At 38.4% G+C, this 21153-nt stretch overlaps 2 protein-coding genes across 2 annotated transcripts; both read left to right on the forward strand.

Moving 5' to 3' along the window:
* On the forward strand, positions 162-6067 carry LOC107615083. Its single transcript, XM_021112401.1, has 4 exons — positions 162-3155; positions 3579-4170; positions 4286-4861; positions 4944-6067. The coding sequence occupies exon 1, from the start codon at positions 1114-1116 to the stop codon at positions 2242-2244; it is 1131 nt and encodes a 376-aa protein (XP_020968060.1). The 5' UTR covers positions 162-1113; the 3' UTR covers positions 2245-3155; positions 3579-4170; positions 4286-4861; positions 4944-6067.
* LOC107618950 (50S ribosomal protein L17, chloroplastic) lies at positions 6601-9133 on the forward strand. The gene is made up of 2 exons (XM_016321144.2): positions 6601-6968; positions 8504-9133. The coding sequence occupies exons 1-2, from the start codon at positions 6698-6700 to the stop codon at positions 8911-8913; spliced, it is 681 nt and encodes a 226-aa protein (XP_016176630.1). The 5' UTR covers positions 6601-6697; the 3' UTR covers positions 8914-9133.

A 21153-nucleotide genomic window follows, 5' to 3' on the forward strand; every position in this document is an offset into this window, starting at 1 on the left:
AAAAGATATTTTAATTTATAAAATTAACTCTAAAAAGATATAATTATAATTTTAGCTCTTTCAATTTTTTTTATTTTTATTTTTTTGTTAATAATATAATAGTCTAAAAAAAATAAAATATACTAAAATAAAATAAAGTTCTTAGCCCAAATATTTTTTTACTCAGCTGTAATATCAAATACTAACAACAATTGTCATCCAATTTAAAATGGGTCAACTGGTTCTGGCAAATAAAAATATTCTCTTCCTTCTCATTTATGGAGCTTTAAAATTTCAAACATATATTTTTGGTCTATATCTTGTCATTGGAACATTGAAACTCCGAGTTAAACCCCAAAGTAGTCCCTAAGATTCACAAATTGCACCGATTTAGTCCCTGACTTCCCAATTGCACCATTTATATTCTTGAGATTGGAAAAAATGCACCTAGTGAGTCCCTTCTCCCTTTTCCATTGAATCTCCTTCCCGGCGGCAATGATGTGGCATTTTTTTGCCACGCTGGACTATGGAGAACGGCGTCGTATTAGTATTTTGGCGCTAAAAAATAAAAACGACGCCGCTTCATTCACGAAGGAGTTACCAAAACTTATACCCCCCATATTCAAAGACTTCGTCACTTCATCTTCTTCATCACATTTGAACTGAAAGCTCCATAGCCTGGGTTCTGGTAGTCCTTTGAGGTTTTCTGTGGTAAGACAAATTGGAGAGGTTCGAAACTTGCTCATCGGTCGTTCAAAATCGGGGAAGGAAGGAGCAAAGCTTCCTCGTGAATCCCGTGACACAGAGGTAGACATGCAGTGAATAAACTATTTTTTATTTATCTTTTATAGAGTTAAGGTATCCATTGTTGTGAGTTTGAGTTGGAAATTTTGTGTTGGTTGATGAAAAATTATTGAATGCTATAGTATTAGGTAGGGTTTAGGGTACTGGGTGGTGTGGGTTTGGATTTTGTCAATGCTCTGTTTTCACATAGGGAATGAGGGTGTTTTTACAATGGCAATGTGATGAAGTATCTGTTTTTAAACAATATTGGATTATGTTGTACTGTGGTTTGTTGATTATATTATAAGTAGCATACATTAGATAAATTGTGATACTTGTTTTTCACTGTAGATGGAAAAATTGCTGGATATCATGTTCCACCATGGTGGGACCTTTAAGAAGAATGATGATGGAAAATTGGTTCACTCACCTGACAATAGAAGTTGTTTAGGAGATTTAGATGAGGATACCCTAGATGTTTTTTTCGTGAGAAACTATTTCAAGGAGCTGGGGTATGACAAGGTAGTTGAGTGCTGGTGGCTGGTTTCTGGAAGGAGCTTGGAGGTGGGACTGAGAGCTCTGACAAGTGATGATGAACTAAGGGAGATGTGCTTCCATGCAGAGAGGAATGATGGAGTAGTTGATGTGTTTTTTGAACATGGAGTTTCCACACCTGAACTGATGGAGGGAAAAAGGGATGTGATGTTACTTGATTATGAAGTAGAAGAGTTTTCACATGGTGACTTACAGAGTAACAAGGAAACACATGTGGATACCTCAAATCAAACCCCAGTTGACAAATCGACTACAAACCCAATTCCAAATCTCTCAACTACAAACACAATTCCTTCTACTACAACTCCCATTCCAAACCATCCTGCTGCTGACCCCCTCACTACAAATCCCACCAATGAAGAGCTCAACCCCATGGATGAACCTGAAAATCTCAAACCCAATTATAGGCCCAACCCAAAATTCAGTAGAAAATCCAACCCAGCTCCCATTGTGAAACATAATCAGAAGCCAACTCCAAAGCCCAAGAACCTTCTGAAGCCCAAGAAAACTCATTCAAAGTCCAAGTCTAACTTCACTTCCAAACCCAAACCCAAATTTAACCCACCTAAAAGAATAACAAGATCTCAGGCAAAGGGGAAGAGCACTAACAAAGACAAGGGACCTCTTCATGTGGATTTAACTGTCAATGAATCAGGAAGTAGTGATGGCAGCTCTAGCAATGATGAAGAATTGGTTGCAAGAGTTTCGAAACCAATTAGGAAAGAGGTCAAAAAGGTTCAAAAGAAGGCAGGCATGGCTAAAGGGAAGGAGAAGATAGGAAAAGATAATATAATGCAAGATGATGATGCAATAGTTGAGGATTTATCAGATGTAGAGGTGGACCTGGGTTTTGTAGGAAGTCCAGGTGAAGGAATTTGGTATGAAGCTCTCGACCCTGGTGCAGAATCTGATGGAGCCAACTCCTAGCACTCGGAGGAGATGAAAACTCCTCCTAACTCTGAGGATGAGATGGAATCCGATGGGGATTCAGATGAATTTCCCATATTCCAAGGGGGCCAAAGGTTTGGTGAGCTGCAACTTCAAGTGGGCATGAAGTTCAATACTAAACAAGAATTCAGGGAGGCTGTGAAAGAGTTTACCATTCAGGAGGGAAGGGGGATTAAGTTCGTTAAGAATGATAATATCAGGTGTAGGGCAGTTTGCCAAGTAGAAGAGTGTGCATAGGTTGTGTATGCTTCAAGAGATCATGAGAACTGTTGCTGGCAGATAAAGACATTTTATGATGATCATACATGTCCAAGAAAAAATTCAAATAGGGCTGCAAACAGAGCATGGTTGGCTAGTAGGTTGGTTAAAAAGGTTAGAAAGTATCCTAATTTCAAGCAATGTGAGACTGCAGTGTACTTTAGGTCGAAATGTGATCTAATTCTGCATAGAAACTCAATAGCTAGAGCCTTGGCCGATGCAAGGAATGTTGTTTATGGCGATGAGAAGGCACAGTATGCCTTGTTAAGGGATTATGCTGAAACGCTTCTGACAACGAGTCCCGGATCTACTGTAAAGATTGGGGTGATTCCATTGCCTGATGGACAAGTCATGTTTGAGAGAATGTACGTTTGCTTGATGGTTGCAAGAACGGGTTCAGATCAGGGTGCCGCCCACTAATTGGACTTGATGGTGCATTTCTGAAGACACAGATTGGAGGCCAGATATTATCAGCTGTAGCCCAAGATGCAAATCATCACATATATGTGATTGCTTGGGCTATAGTGAATGTTAAAAATAAGGAGAACTGGAAGTGGTTTCTTGAGCTACTCCACGAGGATTTAGGAGACTATAAGGCAAACGGGTGGTGTTTCATATCTGACATGCAGAAGGTAATCAATTCCTAAATTTAACTTGTTGTGTTATTCAATTATCTACACATTTGTTAAATTGTTCATTTTCTGGACTTTATGATACTGGACTATATGTTACGTTGTTCAATTAGCTACACATTTGTTACGTTGTTGGTTAATTCTTGGATATTGCAACCATGGTGTGATACTGATTGATCATATTTGGACTTCATAAACTATATAAATCTGTGTTTATCATAAATTTACTGAATTTTGCATAAATATGTGGAAGTGGTTGACCCTACTTAAATAGTCTGGATTATATAGTACTGTATGAGACTGGTTCATTCCATGAAAAATAGTTCCATGAGCCATGGATATTGCTTGACTGTGTGGATAACTCATATTATTGATTTACGCTTAAGGAATTTGGTTTCTGATACATGTGTTTGTGCTAAACAGGGATTGATTTCTGCTGTAGAAGATGTCATGCCACAGGTCCATCATCGTTTCTGTGTATGGCACCTGTGGCGAAATTTCAACAAACAGTGGAAGGATCTTGAGCTGAGGAGACTTCTTTGGGATGCTGCTAGGTCAACCACGCTTCAAGACTTTATTGATAACATGGACAAAATAAATAGGGTCAGCGAGGAGGCATGGACATACCTGAACAAGTGGCCAATGCATTCATGGACAAAGTCTCAATTTAGCCACAGGCCAAAGCTGGATAATATTTGCAACAATGCCTGTGAGGTGTTCAATGCACGAATCAAGGAGGCTAGGAGCAAGCCAATCATCACATTGCTTGAAGAGGTAAGAATGTTTGTTATGCGATCGATTGCAAAGAATAAAGTAAAGTTGAACAACCACGTGGGGAAACTACCTCCTGTTATTCAGAGCCGATTGGAAAAGGTTCGCAAGGAATCAAAGAATTGGGTTCCTATATGGACTGGAGATGAAGAATATGAAAAATTTGAGGTCCATGGACACCCAACTAACATGGTTGTTGATTTAGGCAAGAGACTTTGCACTTGTCAGTTCTGGATGTTAACAGGTGATATTATATGCCCTTATACCAACTTTATTCTATTCTTTATTATGAATCGCTATACGTCATTGATTATATTGGCTGCTGTGGAGTTGATCATTTCTTGGTTTATTCACTATAGGCATTCCCTGTGTTCATGCTTGTGCTGCTCTTGCACGGGTGAACAAGAGACATGAGGACTTCTATCATCCCTTAGTCACCATGGACTCATACAGAAAGACATATGAACATCACATCAATCCTCTCCTAGCATCCCTATGAAAAAAATCAGCCTACAGTCAGTCCCAAACTCCTAACATTAAACGTAGACTTGAAAAATTGATAACCAAAAGACGAAAGGATGCTGATGAGGGTACTAGTGGAAACAAGAAACCTAAGGGAGCCGTTACTCTAAAGAGACAGCTAAAGCCGTTCACATGCACATACTGTGGAATAAAGGGCCACACCAAGAGGGGATGTAAAAAAAAAGAGCCGATGAACTAGCTGCTGCGCTTGCTGCTGCAGCAGCTGCTGTGGCGGCAGCCAAGTCCAAAACTGTCCCAGCTGAGAGTACACCTGCAGCTGAAGCTACAAACACCTCTAATGTGGTACCACAAGTAGATGAAGCTCCTCCTGGTGTAGCTGTCCAGAATCATGCTCAAGTGGAGGTTACCGAGATTGACTTATCCCAACCAAATTATGGTGGACACAAGATGAGGTATATGTATGGTATATATAGTCTTCTGACATTTTTTTAATTGCTCTTATCATCTTATTAGTTTTATAACTTTTCTCATCAGGTCCCACTACCACCACCACGAACAACAAGGCCAGATAAATTGCCAACAAAAAGGAAGAACTCACCATCACCAGTATCTGCTTCTCTTGATCCCATGCAAGGAGCAAGCGCAGCAACGTCTTTTAGGTTGGCAAACTTTTTGAAGTTTGTTCCAACTCCAGGGTTTAAACCACCAAGGAAGAAAAACACTAAGTAATTGGATGTTGTGGCTGCTGAAGTTTGACTGATCACATATGGAATTTAGGCACTAGTTGTTTCCTTATTTTGGATATTTTCATTTAGGAGTAGCACATAACCACACTGTAATGGTTAATTTTTATTTTTGGTAGTTATAAACCTTTAAAATTGGGCTTATTTTATTCCTTTTTGGTGCTGTATTTTGGTGTTTATCAGCTGCTACTCCTTTGACAATGTTTGACAATATCTTAGTTATAATCAGAATATGGTTTTATCAATTTACTTGTTCTGTTTTATTTATTCAGTTTTGTTATTATCTTTGTAAACTATTTACACAGATCACACCAATAATTCAAAGATTGCCCATTCATTCTTAAACAATACACAACTGTTACATTTTAACAATCACAACCACTACAACAACTAACAGGAAAAAAATCAACAACCCTAACATTTGTATTACATATTTCTGGCTCCTTAATTCAGCCTCCAAATTGCCAATCCTCACTGCAACACTCACGCTAATTTCTTCATTGTTATATGCTGCAGCTTCTTCAAAATTGCCATTATCATCTTCTACAACATCTGCTCATCGAAAAAATTCACACCACCGTTTTCCACTACACTGTCACCAGTAAATTTAAGGATTCAGGAGTTGAACATTACAAAACAGAAACAACATCTCTTAGACTCAAACTCACATTATAATTCGGACATCCGAAGAAGGGTTTGTCTGGGTGGGCATCTGTTCCAGACCATCGGAGCACAGGGCGTTTCCCACACCCACAACGATCTGGAACTCGTGAGGCTCTGCTGCGACTAGGTGTCCTTGTGGTCGATCGAATAGAACTCTCGTCTCCCTCATTTGCACGTCCAACCATGGTTAAACCCAACACAGCAACGACGAATGAATCGAACAGGGAAGAAGAAGAAGAAGAAGAAGAAGAAGAAGAAGAAGAAGAAGAAGAAGAAGATGATGATGATGATGATGATGATGATGATGATGATGATGATGATGATGAAGAAGAAGAAGAAGAACGAGTCATACGCTACTCCTTCAGCAGTTAGGATTAAAAAGGGACTCAGGGACCACATTGGGTTACAAACTTTCCATGGGCCACGTCAGGTAACCGTTACTTCCTCCAGCATGGCAAAAAAATGCCACATCATTACCTCCGGAAAGGAGATTTGACGGAAAAGGGAGAAGGGACTCACTAGGTGCATTTTTTTCAATTTCAGAGACATAAATAATGCAATTGAAAAGTTAGAGACTAAATCGATGCAATTTGTGAATCTCAGAAAAACTCTATTAAAATTTAGAGTATCAAATAGGATCCCAATCTTTTATACTCGTTTAAAGATTACATATTTAAGTTTCACTCTTAATTTTAGATAAAAAAAAAATCACAGCGATTCTGATCTAAATCCAATCGCAGCTATTTACTCAATTATTATTTCGCAAGTAAAAAACACAAACACCTCTCTCTCTCTCTCTCTCTAGTTTATCTTTTTCTTTTCTTTTCTTTGTGGGACGGATAACAGAGCTCAAACACTCTTCCTCGTTTCTCAACGTCACAAATGGCGCTCTCCTCAGCCTTTGCGGTCACTGCAACCACCACCGCCGCCGCTGACACCACCAGCAGGAGCAGCTGGTGCATGAATTCCCTCCGTTCCACTCTCCCATCCCTTCCTCCTCTTCCTGCTTCTTCAATTCGCTTCCCTCACTCTCCTTCTTCTTCTTCCTCGCGAACGCTCCGAATTTCGCGCTCCAAACCCAAAGCGCTTCTTCCCTCTTTCACTGGCCTTGCCCCTCTCCACCCTCTCTTCCTCTCCGGTTCTTCCTCTTCAGGTAAATCTATACCCATCTTGCTTCAATTTCTGCTGCTTTAGCACTGTTTTTTAAATTACTTTCTTGCTTTTTATTTTTATTTTACTGTTTTGAACCCTAGTATATGGGAGAAGGCTCCTGACAATTCAGCTTCCACCAAAATATACTCCAATGATAGATTCTGTTATTGCTAAAGGATTCAGCAAATTGTTGCTTAGGAACTAATTTTTCATAAACAAGGAGGTAGATAGATATGATTGGTAGTACTGAGAAAGAGAAAGAGAAAGAGAGAACTAATTTGTTTTTCTCTTTGTCTCAATGTACTATCCCATCGTGTCCTTGGTTCCAAAAGCAGTCTTAATGATTGCTTTGTTAGTCCAACGGTGCAAGTTCATTGGGAAATCTTGGTTAAATATAATGTTCTAAGGCTAAATTATCAGCATTTTGATTTTTTTGGACCAAATTAGTGATTATCCGTTAGAGTATTTGATGAAGTTTTGTCATGAAGATAGGAATATATGTCTTTTGCTATCTCTTTTTATATCGAACAAGCAGTGGTTTTGCTTATTCGAATGGTGTAGCAGCTGTTCCCTTGAGCATGGTTGCAAGTCTGAGTATTTTGAATGAAAAGAACCAAAGCTGGGAAATTTTTGTTTTAGGCTTTTAGCCTATAGTGGATTTGCCTGGCTCACGCTAGATTAATTTAGGTACATTGGACTCTAGTTTTTAAATAAAAACAAGATCGTGTTAATTTGAGTAAACAAGGATCGTTTTATAGTCTTAGGGTCTATATATGTATATAGTGATCTTACTAAGTTCAAGCTACATTAACTTGGAACATTGACATGTGGAATTATGAATCACGGTGTTCTAGGTGCAAATAAGTAATGTGTTAGTTTCAGTTCACGCCAAAGTTGAGTTAAAATTTTGGCTGCAAGAGCTGCCCTATATTAGCTTGAGCATTTTATTTAATTTTGATGTATTAAAATATTATTAGTCCGCTGTTTATCCGTGAAACAGAAATGCTTAATTTTGCTCAGTGTCTCGTTATAAGTTTGTACTGAAACTGCATTTTGGTAGAAGTATAGCTGCGATTCGGCTACCGAATGTTCTACATTTGCTGCTTATATTAATGGCACGTGGTGTAAAATATTAGCAACTCAGCTACTTAATTTTTAGGGATGACTCTTCAATATCAAGAAGGTTGGTCCTTTGTTTTCTTTTTATTCCTCATTCCCGTTTGGAATTGATTGATGAACTTAATGGAACTGTGAAAGTTGTTACTGATGTGTATTCTGGTTAATATGTTTGAAGAAACTAATCTGATAGGAACCAATCTATAGCAACGTGTTGGTCTTGTTAGATCAAGTAAAGAAATGAGATCACACTGTCTGACTGCTGCAGAGATTGCTGTGTGTTGCTTCCTCTTGTACAAATGAGGCTTTGAAATATTGTAGTCGGATTCCACTGACTTCGATACTTTGAAATATTGTAGTCGGATTCCACTGACTTCGATACGCATTAAACACTACCTGCTTTTTCTCTTCTTGGTACAGAATTCACTGGCTTTGATCACTGTTTCACCATTATCGACAATGGTGGTCGTGTCTCTGCCATGAGGCATGGAAGGCGAGTGCCCAAACTCAACAGGCCCCCTGATCAGCGCCGAGCACTTATTCGAGGACTTACAACTCAGCTCCTTAAATACGGTCGCATCAAGACCACCAGGGCAAGAGCCAGCGCAATTAGGAAGTATGTCGATAAGATGATCACTTTGGCCAAGGATGGTTCTCTTCATAAAAGGAGGCAAGCCCTCGGCTTCATCTATGAGAAGCAGATTGTTCATGCTTTATTTGCAGAGGTTCCAGAGCGATATGGTGAAAGAAATGGGGGTTATACAAGAATCATAAGAACCTTACCGAGGCGGGGCGATAATGCACCTATGGCATTCATTGAACTTGTGTAGCCATGAGGCCTTGATTTGACTGCAATTACTGGTAATGGTAAATTGATGTAGGGTTGATAATCCATCCAATGCTAAGTTGATTCTACAGAGAATTTTCAATGTTTACTTCTATTTGTATTATGTTTTATTCTTTTACTCGTTCTCTAGTTTCATCTATTTCTTTATGTATGGAAAGATATGCTCTTTCTTGACGAGGAAGAAAAATTTTATTCATAAATCAGCCTGAAGGTGTTTATTAATAAAGGAGAAAAAGAACCGGATTTAATTTTAATACGGCAAAAGGACATGCTCAAATTATGTCTCCTTCTTTTTGGGTTTACTGTGGGTCTCTGCACTTTATTTTAATTTCTGTAACTTGTTAACCTAATTTTCCCCTAATAAATGTGGCAGTATATGTAAAATCATTAAATTGCCTTAATTTATATATACATAAATCTATCCATATGAATTGAGTAATCCTATTTCTTATCTTTAATTCGAATATCTCATACCAACGCAAGTTGGCATAGATGGATGAGGGTCTGTGTCCCTTAACTATCTCTCCCAGATTTGATACTCACTGGAAGATGGAAATGGAGCTTGCTTGGGAGAGTTGTCCACTTTGCAATTTTCTTTTGGTAACCAAAACTTTCTCAGGTATTTATATATATCTGATCAACTATATTATGTGACAAAATTCTTAACACGAAATAAATTATCTTGGCTTAGTTTTAGTTGTTATATATAAAAACATCTGGTATTTATATATATCTGATCAACTATATTATGTGACAAAATTCTTAACACGAAATAAATTATCTTGACTTAGTTTTGGTTGTTATATATAAAAACATCTGGTATTTATATATATCTGATCAACTATATTATTTGACAAAATTCTTAACACGAAATAAATTATCTTGGCTTAGTTTTAGTTGTTATATATAAAAACATCTGATAATATATTTTGTAGTACCTAAAGCTCGAATAAATTGGTACAAATAGTTTCACATTAACTATTAACCTAAATATTTTCTTGTAGAAATCAAGATTGTAATTTCAAATAGTTTTGTTTTGTTTGTTGGTAATTTCCTCAAGGGTAAGAAACAAATATCATCTTTTCAAAGGTATAATAATAGTCTACATTATTATCTTTACATAAATTGATTGATATGTGATCTTAATTGGTATGTGCAAAAAGACATGCTCTTTCTTGACGTAGAAGAAAATTTTCATTCATAAATCAGCCTGAAGGTATTTATTAAAAAAAAGAAAAAATTAGATTTAATTTTAAATGGCAAAAAGACATACTCTAATTATTTTTGTTTTGTGGGTTTTATTCACTTGCTGCATTTGTTTGAAATAATAAGATCTCTGCACTTCTCTTTTGTTTTTTAAATTTTAGCGTAACTAGTACGTACAAATTTTTAATATTCTATTAAACCATAAAAACCATTAACATATAGCTTTTAATAGCAGAAGATTAAGAATTGTGTAGAGTTTTCACACATAGAAATTTAGAATTTTTTAAGATTTTTGAGTTAAGACTTTATTTGTTAGACAAAATCTCTATTTCAAGTGGATATCAAAAAATTATTTTAGTTTATTTGGTTCATTTAAAATTATCTTTTGAATTAAATTTAAATAAAATTACAAGTAAAATCTCAACTAACCATCCATGAATAAAAAAATTATCTAATGTTTTAGTTTAAATTGATTAGAAGATCATATGAATTTCTAATATTCTCAAGATAACCTGAAATTTAAATCAAAGATACTAGACTGATTTGGTTTCAGTTAATATAAATAAGAATTATTAACAACAAAAATATCCAAATTGGATTAGTTCAAATTTCTTATTTTTAAGATAACATCATAATTTTGAAAATCGAACCAGATCAACCGATTCAATCGGGTTTACTAAAAATCGGTCATCACTCTGATTCGGTTAGTTCTCTAAATTGTCTAGTAAAAAATCGGTGAAAATACTGGTCGAACCAACAATTAATTGGTGAACCGTTAAAATTGGTCGGTTTTTTACAAGGTTTCAGGTTCAGAACACCCCCCTTAAAGTTCAAACGGCGCCGATTTAAATTCTAAAAAAAATTAATAAAAGAACCCTAAATCCCCAATGCCCCAACCCCATTCCTCTCTTCTCTCTGAAACTGAACTGCAAATTTTAAAGCACAAAGAACCCTAGCCCCCTAGGCCCTTAGCCACCGCGCCCCGCAGCCCCTAGAGCCCCGCAACCACGCTTCATTGTCATCGCCGAACTCGTCTCTGCTAGGTAGAGGCGTCGCGTGCGGAAGCTCCGTCGCCGTCGCAGGAGCTGTGTCGCCGTTGAAGCTCCGTCACCATCCTAGGAAGCTGTGTCACCATCGTAGGAAGCTTTCTCGCCGTCGTGTGGAAGTTCTGTGGCCGTCGTCGTCTCCTCTGTTCGAGCTCTCTCTCTCTCTCTGTGTTCGCCGATGTTGCCGTCTCCTCTGTCGTACAGGAACGAGCACAAACAAGCAGTGACAGATAAGAACAAAAAAGAACAGGCAACTCCTGATTCACCAAGAGGAATCATCAGCCACATATCAGGAGGATACGCAGGCGGAGGTGAAACAAACTCGGCCAGAAAACGAAGCTATAGGGCAATGCTGGCAATCGAGGGAACAGTGCAACCAAAGAAGGAGGAGGACCCATATGTCACAATATCCTTCAATCAATCAGACTTCAGATCGGCAAGCCCTAACCTCGACGACCCAGTAGTGATCTCGATACAGGTTGGAGAGCTGTTGGTAAGGAAAACACTGCTGGACCCAAGTAGTAGCACTGATGTTTTGTTTTATTCTACCTTTAAAAAGATGAAGTTGTTAGAAAAACTAATACAGCCCTCCTCAGGAGAGTTAATTGGGTTCTCCGGAGAGAGGGTCCCCATCATGAGACATATATGGCTAACGACCACAATGGGAGAGATTCCTATGTCGAAGTCCATTGATATTCAGTACCTAATAGTAGACTGTTATAGCCCTTATAATATTATAATTGGGAGACCCGCCTTGAATATATTCAAAGCGATAGTGTCCACGTTACACCTGTGTGTTAAGTTTCCAGTGCAGGAAAACAGAATAGCAACAGTATACGCTGATCACCAAGAAGCTCGGCAGTGCTACAATGCTAGTCTAAAGCAAATCCAAACGAAACAAATAGCTCGGCCCCAAGTCCAAGCGATACGCAATTCTGCCGAAGCCACAATGCTAGCCGATCTCAACCCAAGAGAAGACCTCGGCGAGCGACCCCAACCAATGGACAACCTGCACCGAGTAACATTAACAGCAGATAAAAAGTAGTATACTCACATTGGAGAAGCACTGGAGGGGGATGAACGAACAGAACTCATACACATACTGCGCCAGAATGCCGACCTATTCGCGTGGACGCCGGCCGGGAATAAGCCCAGAGGTTATCTGCCACAAACTAGCGATTGATAAGACAGTCCGACCAGTGGCACAAAAGAAACGAAACCTCGGAGGGGAGAAAAAACAAGCAGCACTTGAAGAAACCAAGAAACTCTTTAATGCAGGCTTCATCAGAGAGATCCGCTTCATCACATGGCTATCAAATGTGGTAATGGTAAGGAAAAACTCTGGTAAATGGCGCATGTGCGTCGACTTTACAAATTTAAACAAAGCTTGCCCTAAAGATGCATATCCATTACCTTGCATTGATAAGTTAGTTGACAATGCTTCTAGTTTCAAAACCTTGAGTTTTATGGATGCATACTCTGGTTATAACCAGATTTTGATGCACCCAGAAGACCAAAGCAAAACAGCTTTTATAACAGAACATGAAAATTTTTGTTACAAGGTAATGCCCTTTGGCTTAAAGAATGCAGGTGTGACATATCAAATATTAATGGACAAAGTATTCCAACAGCAGATAAGCCGGAATATGGAAGTCTACGTCGATGATATGGTAGCAAAAACGCCTGCCCAAGGGTCACACTGTGATGACTTGGTAGAAGTTTTCAACCAACTCCGAGCATATAATATGAGGCTTAACCCTGTCAAATGTGCTTTTGGAGTCCAAGGAGGGAAATTCCTCGGCTTCATACTAACCTCACGAGGTATAGAAGCCAACCTAGAGAAATGCAATGCAGTCTTGAGCATGACAAGCCCAAAGACAGTAAAAGACGTCCATCAATTAGCGGGGAGAATAGCCGCCCTATCACGTTTCCTACCCGCAGTGGCAAACCGATCTTATCATTTCTTCCAGACATTCTCTAAGGGCAAGAAATTCACATGGACGGAGGAATGTGAAAACTCCTTTATGGAACTCAAACAGCTCTTAACATCACCTCTAATACTCCAGAGACCAGAGGCAGGTAAGCCGTTGTATTTGTATTTATCAGTATCTAACCATGCCATAAGCTCGGTCCTAGTGATGGAAACATGAAAAAAGCAAAACCCAGTATACTTCATTAGTAAGGTACTGCAACCAACAAAAACAAGGTATCCGAAGATAGAGCAGCTAGCGCTGGCACTAATAACCACGGCAAGGCGACTACGACATTACTTTCAAAGCCACACAATCATAGTACGAACAGACTAACCATTAAGGCAGATATTAACCAGACCCGAGCTTGCCAGACGGTTAATAAAGTGGTCAATCGAACTCTCCGAGTTCGACATTCAGTACGAGTCAAGAAAAACTCTCAAGTCACAAGTACTTGCCGACTTCGTATCGGAAATGACTAATGAAACACAACACATAGCAGCCAATTAGAGTATACATGTAGATGGAGCATCAAACAGAGAAGGAAGCGGAGCTGGGGTATTGCTAAAAGAAGGAGAGAAAGTGATAGCTGAGCAATCACTACAATTCTGCTTCGATGCAAGTAACAACCAAGCAGAGTATGAAGCTCTGCTGGCAGGACTAAAGCTCGCCCAACAACTCAGGATACTTCAGATAACAGTTTACTGCAACTCATCACTGGTAGTACATCAAATCAAAGGCGAGTACCAGGTAAAAGATCCTTTGTTAGAGAAATATTGGCTCATAACAAAGGATCTCATCTCAAAGTTCAGTAAATTTGATATTATTCATGTAAATCGAGAACAAAACACCAGAGCCGATGTGTTATCCAAGTTAGCCACAACAAGGCAGGCGAAAAACACACTGGGCCTGTCTCAACTAACACTCAACAAGCCGAGCTTTGAGCAGGACACAATCTTAAGCATCATGCAGGTACCAGATTGGAGAACACCTTTTCTCAATTACATCAACACAGGTGCCATACCAAACGAGGAGCCGAACTTGCCACTCTTCCGAAGAAGAGCAAGTTTCTATACAGTACTCGAAAATACCCTGTACAGGCGAGGACACTCCCAACCACTCCTCAAATGCATCAGCAATGAGGAAGCCGAAGATGTTATGGCAGAAACGCATGAAGGGGTTTGTGGAAACCACATCGGCAGCCGAGCATTGGCTGCAAAGATATTGCGAACAGGATACTATTGGTCGACGATAAAAAGGGACTGCATTTCAAAAGTCAAAGCATGTGATAATTGTCAAAAGCATGCCACCCTCTCAGAGATCCCGGCCGAGGAGCTCCACACCATAGAGGTAAGCTGGCCTTTCGATAGGTGGGGATTGGATATCCTCGGACCTTTTCCAAAAGCGCCAGGCCAGGTAAAGTTTCTTTTAGTATCAATAGACTATTTCTCTAAGTGGATAGAAGCACAACCACTAGCACATATAACGGCAGAGAAAGTGCGATCTTTCTTATGGAAAAATATTATATGTAGATATGGTATCCCAAAAGAGATAATCTCGGATAACGGGAGACAATTTACGGACCATAAACTTGCGGTTTTTCTAACAAATTTTAACATTAAACATCATTTTAGCTCAGTCGAGCACCCGCAAACCAACGGACAAGTTGAATCAGCTAACAGAATTATCTTGCAGGGATTAAAGAAAAAGCTCGGCGAGGCTAAAGGAGAGTGGGCCGACCTCATTCCAGAAATCCTATGGAGCTACAATACCAGCATTCAATCTGCTACAGGAGAAACTCCTTTCAAGCTGGTATATGGTGCAGAAGCACTGATCCCAGTAGAGGTCAGCGTCCCGACGTTAAGGGCCGAGCTTTATGATCAATCGAACAACTTGCAAGCTCGAACAGCCGAGCTGGATCTTGTAGAAGAAAAAAGAGACATCTCAGCCATAAAGCAACGAGCCAGCAAGCAGTTCATAGAGCGAAGACACAACAAAAGAGTAGTTCATAGGTCCTTCAATAAAGGAGACCTCGTACTTAGACGAACAGAAGAAGCTCGGAAACCTCCAGCACATGGCAAATTAGCAGCAAATTGGGAGGGACCTTTCCAAGTTCTCCAGAATCTCAGAAAGGGGGCTTACAAGCTAGAAACTCTTAAAGGAGATCAACTTCCAGGAACATGGAATGTCTCCTCACTAAGGGAATATCAATCATGACACATGCTGTAAATCCGCGAATGATGGTACTCTTTTTTCCCTTCGAAGGTTTTTTCCCAAAACACATGGGTTTTACTCGGAAAGGGTTTTAATGAGGCCGGACGCCACAAACCGTTGTACAAACATTATTTGTATTTTAAGCAAAACATTTATGTTATCATAATGAACTAGCATATATTTCAGCCAATAACGATCAAAATAATCCGAGCTTCATACTCGGAAACCAAAATACATACGCTGAGCATAATACTTGGAAAAATCCAACGAACCATAGCAAATCATGTTTTCTCAACGAACCCTAAGGGCTCACTCCGCCCTACCTCCTATATTAGAGCTACTGCTCTCCTTATTGATAATCTCATCATCCAAAAAATGGCCATCGACGACCATCTTCAATACGTAAACGCCATTGCTATTGCAAAACAAAACTACTATCATAACTTTGTCAAAATATTATATCTTATAAAAGGCTAAACAGTCACCATCAAATCGAGCTCTATACTCGAAAACCAGAAAAAGCACAACCGAGAATAATACTCAGAATTATCCAAAAACAAACAAGTTAAATACAAGTTCTAAAGGCCAAAGTACCATATACAGAGCTTACAAAATAAAGCATAAATAAAGGCCTAATGTGCCTTATCACCAATGCTGGACTCCTCACTATCACTTCTAGCAGCAGCCTCGTCATCCACAAGCTGACCATTTACGACCACCTTCATAACATCAAACCTTGAAGGATTGGCTTCCGGGTAAAGCACCTTGACCTGAGAAACGGCACGCTCAAAACCTTGAGCAAAAGCCTCGTAGATTCCACTTTTCAATCCTTTGATCCGAGTAGAAAGCTGATCATTCTCAGACCCCATAACCTTCAGCTTTTCAGAAGATGTCTTGTGCAGCTTCCTCTCATCAGCCAATTCCAGCTCTTTCTTCTCCACGGAAGAAGAGAGCCTCATTTTCCTGGATGATGCCAGACAGCTCCTCAACACGGGAAGCCTCCTTCTCCTCCCGGCCCAAAGCAAGCTCTTGTGCCCTACCAATGGCCACAATACGAGCACCAATCACCTACAAAAAGAAAAACAATCAAAGGGTGACATCAACAGAAAACTATATACAGCACTACAGCAAAAACCTGTACCTGAAGAAATCGGCTAACACCAATTCGGCCAACTTCGTCAATCATTTTCATGTCATCCGGGAAACAGCAAAGTTCATCAGCTATGGTACTAAAAGGATACAACTTTGCCCACAGAGATCTAGCATGTTCATTTTCATCATATCCATGGAGCCTTTTCTGTGATTCGTATGCAGACTCAACCATCTGCAGTATCATGGATGACTCCCCTTTACCTTCTAAGACCTCGGCAAGGCTACCTTGAACTTGTCCTCTCTTCCTCTTATGCTTCTGCCCAGGACCATATTGAACCAAAGCAGCAGGACCCTTCCCAACATTAGAAGAAACCTCTTTCTCACCTTTCTTGCGTTGATTGAAGTAAGATTTCAAACCTACAGTGGTGATGGCAGGAGCTTTCTCGGCTACAAATCACAAACAACCAAATCAGGAACAACAGATCAAAACAGAAAAGGAAACAAACATAGTAAAACAAATTACCTATGTGATTATACACAGCCTGCCTATCAGTATCCCATTTCAACATTTCAGCAGTCGACAACAAACCTTTCGGACCTAAAGACTTAAACAAAAAATCCATCACAATATCATCGTCAAGAAGCCTATCATCTACATCCAGTGCTTGATATGGCTCGGCACACCAAAATAAAGGGAACCTTTCGACTAAATGCTCGTTCAAATAGAAGGGGAAATCCTCGGGTACACTCCTAACCTTTACAAACATAGATTTGAAGTCTTTAAACGAGGACTTATATAGACCAAATATAGCCCAACGGGGATAGCTGCTAAGGTTTACCCACAAGCCCCTATTCACCCCTTTCGCTTGAAATAATGAGAAAAACAGCCTGAGAGACGGCGGATGGTCTAACAGTTCCATCAATATCTCGAACGCCCGAACAAAACCCCAGGAGTTAGGGTGAAGCTGGGTTGGGGTGCAATTCAACCAATACAAAACCCCACACTCAAACTCGGTAAAGGGAAGTCTCACACCCAGCTCAGTGAACAGAAAGCTATACATGTAGAAGAAGGACCAATCATCTAATCGGTCACATACCCGGTCATCCCTCCCACAAGGTAATAACTCTATCCTAACATCACTACCATTTCTGACCCAAATATTCGACCCCAATAGCCTCACCGACTCCTCATAATCAAACTGAGACACACGCTCTTTTACCCTAGCATCAACCCAATCATATGGGTCACCCACATTACAGTTCTCCATCAAGGGCAAGGAAAGAAAAAACAAGAAAACAAAGAAGAAGGGCAGGAAGAATCAAAGCTGACCTTGCTTACTCATTTTCAGACAGGAAGAGAAAATAAACTTTTTTTTCCAAAATCCAGCAGTTTGAAAGAAAAGAAGTATAGCAAAAGATAACTCCTATAAAGCAAACGGTTACCAAACCTTTGCATTTACTCCAAATTGTCAAAAAAGAGAGAAGCATTAAAACCACTACTAAATCCAACGGACATGGATGCCTAGAAAAATAGGACAGTTTCACATCAATCATGTCATGATGGCGCGCAGAACCAAGCTATTACTACAAAAATGTTTTGAATTATGCACAGAACCAAGCCGAGCTTGGGGGTGCTGTAAGGAACATACACGGCAACAACTTAGCGACCGAGGATTGCAGTATTCCTGGTTTGAAAGCTCGTCTTAGTCCTGTCCAAACCAAGGCAAGCTTGGGGCTATGATACGTCACCACTATCCTCGGCCGCCCGGAAAGCTCGGGACATGAACAGATAAGATCGGCCTCGCTCATTTGAAAATAGGGAACGTGCTTAACATACCTAATCACCAAAACAGAATACCATAACCAACTTACAAACTTGGATTTATCCACATTAAACAGGTAAAACAGCTTCTATAAAGCCGAATTAATATACTCGGCTAAGAATCAGGTTCCATTCTCAGTCTTCATATTTTTACTTAACACATTCATTAGAGATCATTACTGACTTGAGCGTCGGAGTATCTTTTGCAGGTATTCTTGCCGCGAAATGATATATAGAATTTCTTTGAAAATATGCCATTTGAGCTATTACTCATTGGCTGTAAAATTTGGAAAGATAGGAGACTCGAACCCGCAACCTCTTAATTGAGTATGGGGAGTCTATGTCATTTGAGCTATTACACATTATTTTTATTAGATGTCATTCTCATTATTATTTTTGTTATTATTATTATACTTATTATTATTATTATTATATGATTTTTAATTTAAATTTTTAAAAAATATGATTACATCTTTTTACTGTTATTTATTTATTTATTTATTATTATTAGATGCACCCTCATTATTATTTTTGTTATTATTATTATGCTTTTTTTTCTATAAAGCCGAATTAATATACTCGGCTAAGAATCAGGTTCCATTCTCAGTCTTCATATTTTTACTTAACACATTTATTAGAGATCATTACTGACTTGAGTGTCGGAGTATCTTTTGCAGGTATTCTTGCCGCGGTGTTCGATCCTAGCCGACGTATAGCTCTTCCTCTCTGTCAGCAACCTGCTCGAAATAGCTTAAACTCAGTCACCCCAGTATCAGGACGAATCAATTTAAATTTTTAAAAAATATGATTACATCTTTTTACTGTTATTTATTTATTTATTTATTATTATTAGATGCACCCTCATTATTATTTTTGTTATTATTATTACGCTTTTTTTTTTTACCAAATATAGGAGACTCGAACCCGCAACCTCTTAATTGAATATAGAGAATCTATGCCATTTGAGCTATTACTCATTGTTGTTGTTCTTCTTCTTCTTCTTCTTCTTCTTCTTCTTCTTCTTCTTCTTCTTCTTCTTCTTCTCACTCAAAAATCCCTAATTTGTCCCCTGATCCCCTCACTCCCTCTCTTCTCTTCGAAGTTCCAACAGCCACCAGCCCACCACCCACAAGCTATCATCCGAAACCCATCACTCACACTCGTCGTCGAACCTTTCTTCTCGCTGTGGGTGCCATCGTCGCTAGTGGAAAAGTCTGCTCGACCATCTTCTCGACGTTCCTCCTCTCCTGGCCGTCGCAAGAAGGGCTGCATCGAGCTCCTGGCATCGCGTCGCGAAGGATTGTTGGGTCCATAGGTCGTTGTCTGTCCGAGCTCACTTCCTTGTTCGAGCTCTCTCTCTCTCTCTCTCTCTGGCTCTCTCTGTTTGAGCTTACTTCCCTTTTCGTCACTGTCACTTCCGATTCCATCGCGGTAGTTCAATTTATTTTTGCTTGTTTTCAATTTTTTTAAATAATACTGATTATGTGATTTTGAGTTGCTGGATTTAGGGTTTTGAGTTGCTGAGTTAGTATAATACTGATTCTGTGATTCTGAGTTGTTGGATTTACTATTTTGAGTTGTTGAGTCGTAGGGCATCTGTTCTGCTGCCGTGAACTTCTCAGTTTTTTTATTTTGTTAACTTTTTTTGTTAATCATTCTGTAATTTGGATTTTTGATTTGCGTTTTACAGAAATTTTCAATTTGTTTACTGTGCAATAGCATTGCTATACTATCTACTAGGGTAGATAATTTTATATGTCAATTGATAAAGTGTGTGTTCAGGCCCATTGTGAACTTGATCTTGTTTTAATAGCAGAAGATTAAGAATTGTGTAGAATTTTCACACAGAAATTTAGAATTTTTTAACATTTTTGAGTTAGGACTTTATTTTTTAGACAAAATCTCTATTTCAAGTGGATATCAAAAAATTATTTTAGTTTATTTTGTTAATTTAAAATTATTTTTTGAATTAAATTTAAATAAAATTACAAGTAAAATCTCAACTAACCATCCATGAATAAAAAGTTATCTAATGTTTTAGTTTAAATTGATTAGCAGATCATAAGAATCTATAATATTCTCAAGATAAATTGAAATTTAAATAAAAAATACTAGACTGATCTGGCTTCAGTTAATATAAATAAGAATTATTAACAATAAAAACATTCAAATTAGATTAGTTCAAATTTCTTATTTTTAAAATAAGATAACAAAATTACAATAAAGTCAAGTTTATATTATTATCTTTATCTAATATAAATTGATTGAATATATTCGTTTCTTTCTTTTTTTTCTCACTATATCCCCTAATTTGATCGAGAATTAATCAGTGACAAATTGTTAGTTTATTTTATCAGAAATTTAAATTTATCAATTAGACAATAATCAAAGAAAGATTGAACAATGAGATCGAGGTATCATTATAATACTAAGAACAAAGATATACTATTGCAAACTTTGACTATCTTATACCCACAAAAGATAATGAAAAAGTCAAGGACTAAGAATTTACGAATAGCAAGAAGTTATCCATCTGATCGCAAAGGTTTCAATTTTAGTGCTTTAGAAATTTCTGATCAACAGAAAGAGAAAGATTCAAACGATTTACCAGAGTGCCTTGCTGATATTGTAATTCCAGGAGATATTCCAGATCTTGAATCTTTATTTTTTTTGATAAAAATAATAATTTACTAGTAGATTTTTTCTTAAATATACCATATATAAATCAATTAAAAATTTAATATTTGTATTTGTTCAAATTAAAAATCACAATAGAGATTTTTTTTTTGTTATTTTAATTTTCATTTTAAACACGTTTCAATTCTTCTCCACCAACTATAATTACTCTGACCTTGTAAATTTATATGTCCAAC

Source organism: Arachis ipaensis, chromosome B09, assembly GCF_000816755.2.
Source record: "Arachis ipaensis cultivar K30076 chromosome B09, Araip1.1, whole genome shotgun sequence".
In the NCBI taxonomy this organism is placed as follows: domain Eukaryota; kingdom Viridiplantae; phylum Streptophyta; class Magnoliopsida; order Fabales; family Fabaceae; genus Arachis; species Arachis ipaensis.

Excerpts from the sequence above, each read along its gene's own strand:
- LOC107615083 (XM_021112401.1), top strand. The coding sequence starts at position 1,114 with ATGGAAAAATTGCTGGATATCATGTTCCACCATGGTGGGACCTTTAAG.
- LOC107618950 (XM_016321144.2), top strand. The coding sequence starts at position 6,698 with ATGGCGCTCTCCTCAGCCTTTGCGGTCACTGCAACCACCACCGCCGCC. Across the intron at positions 6,969-8,503 it reads CTCCGGTTCTTCCTCTTCAG|AATTCACTGGCTTTGATCAC; the intron begins GTAAATCTATAC and ends TTCTTGGTACAG.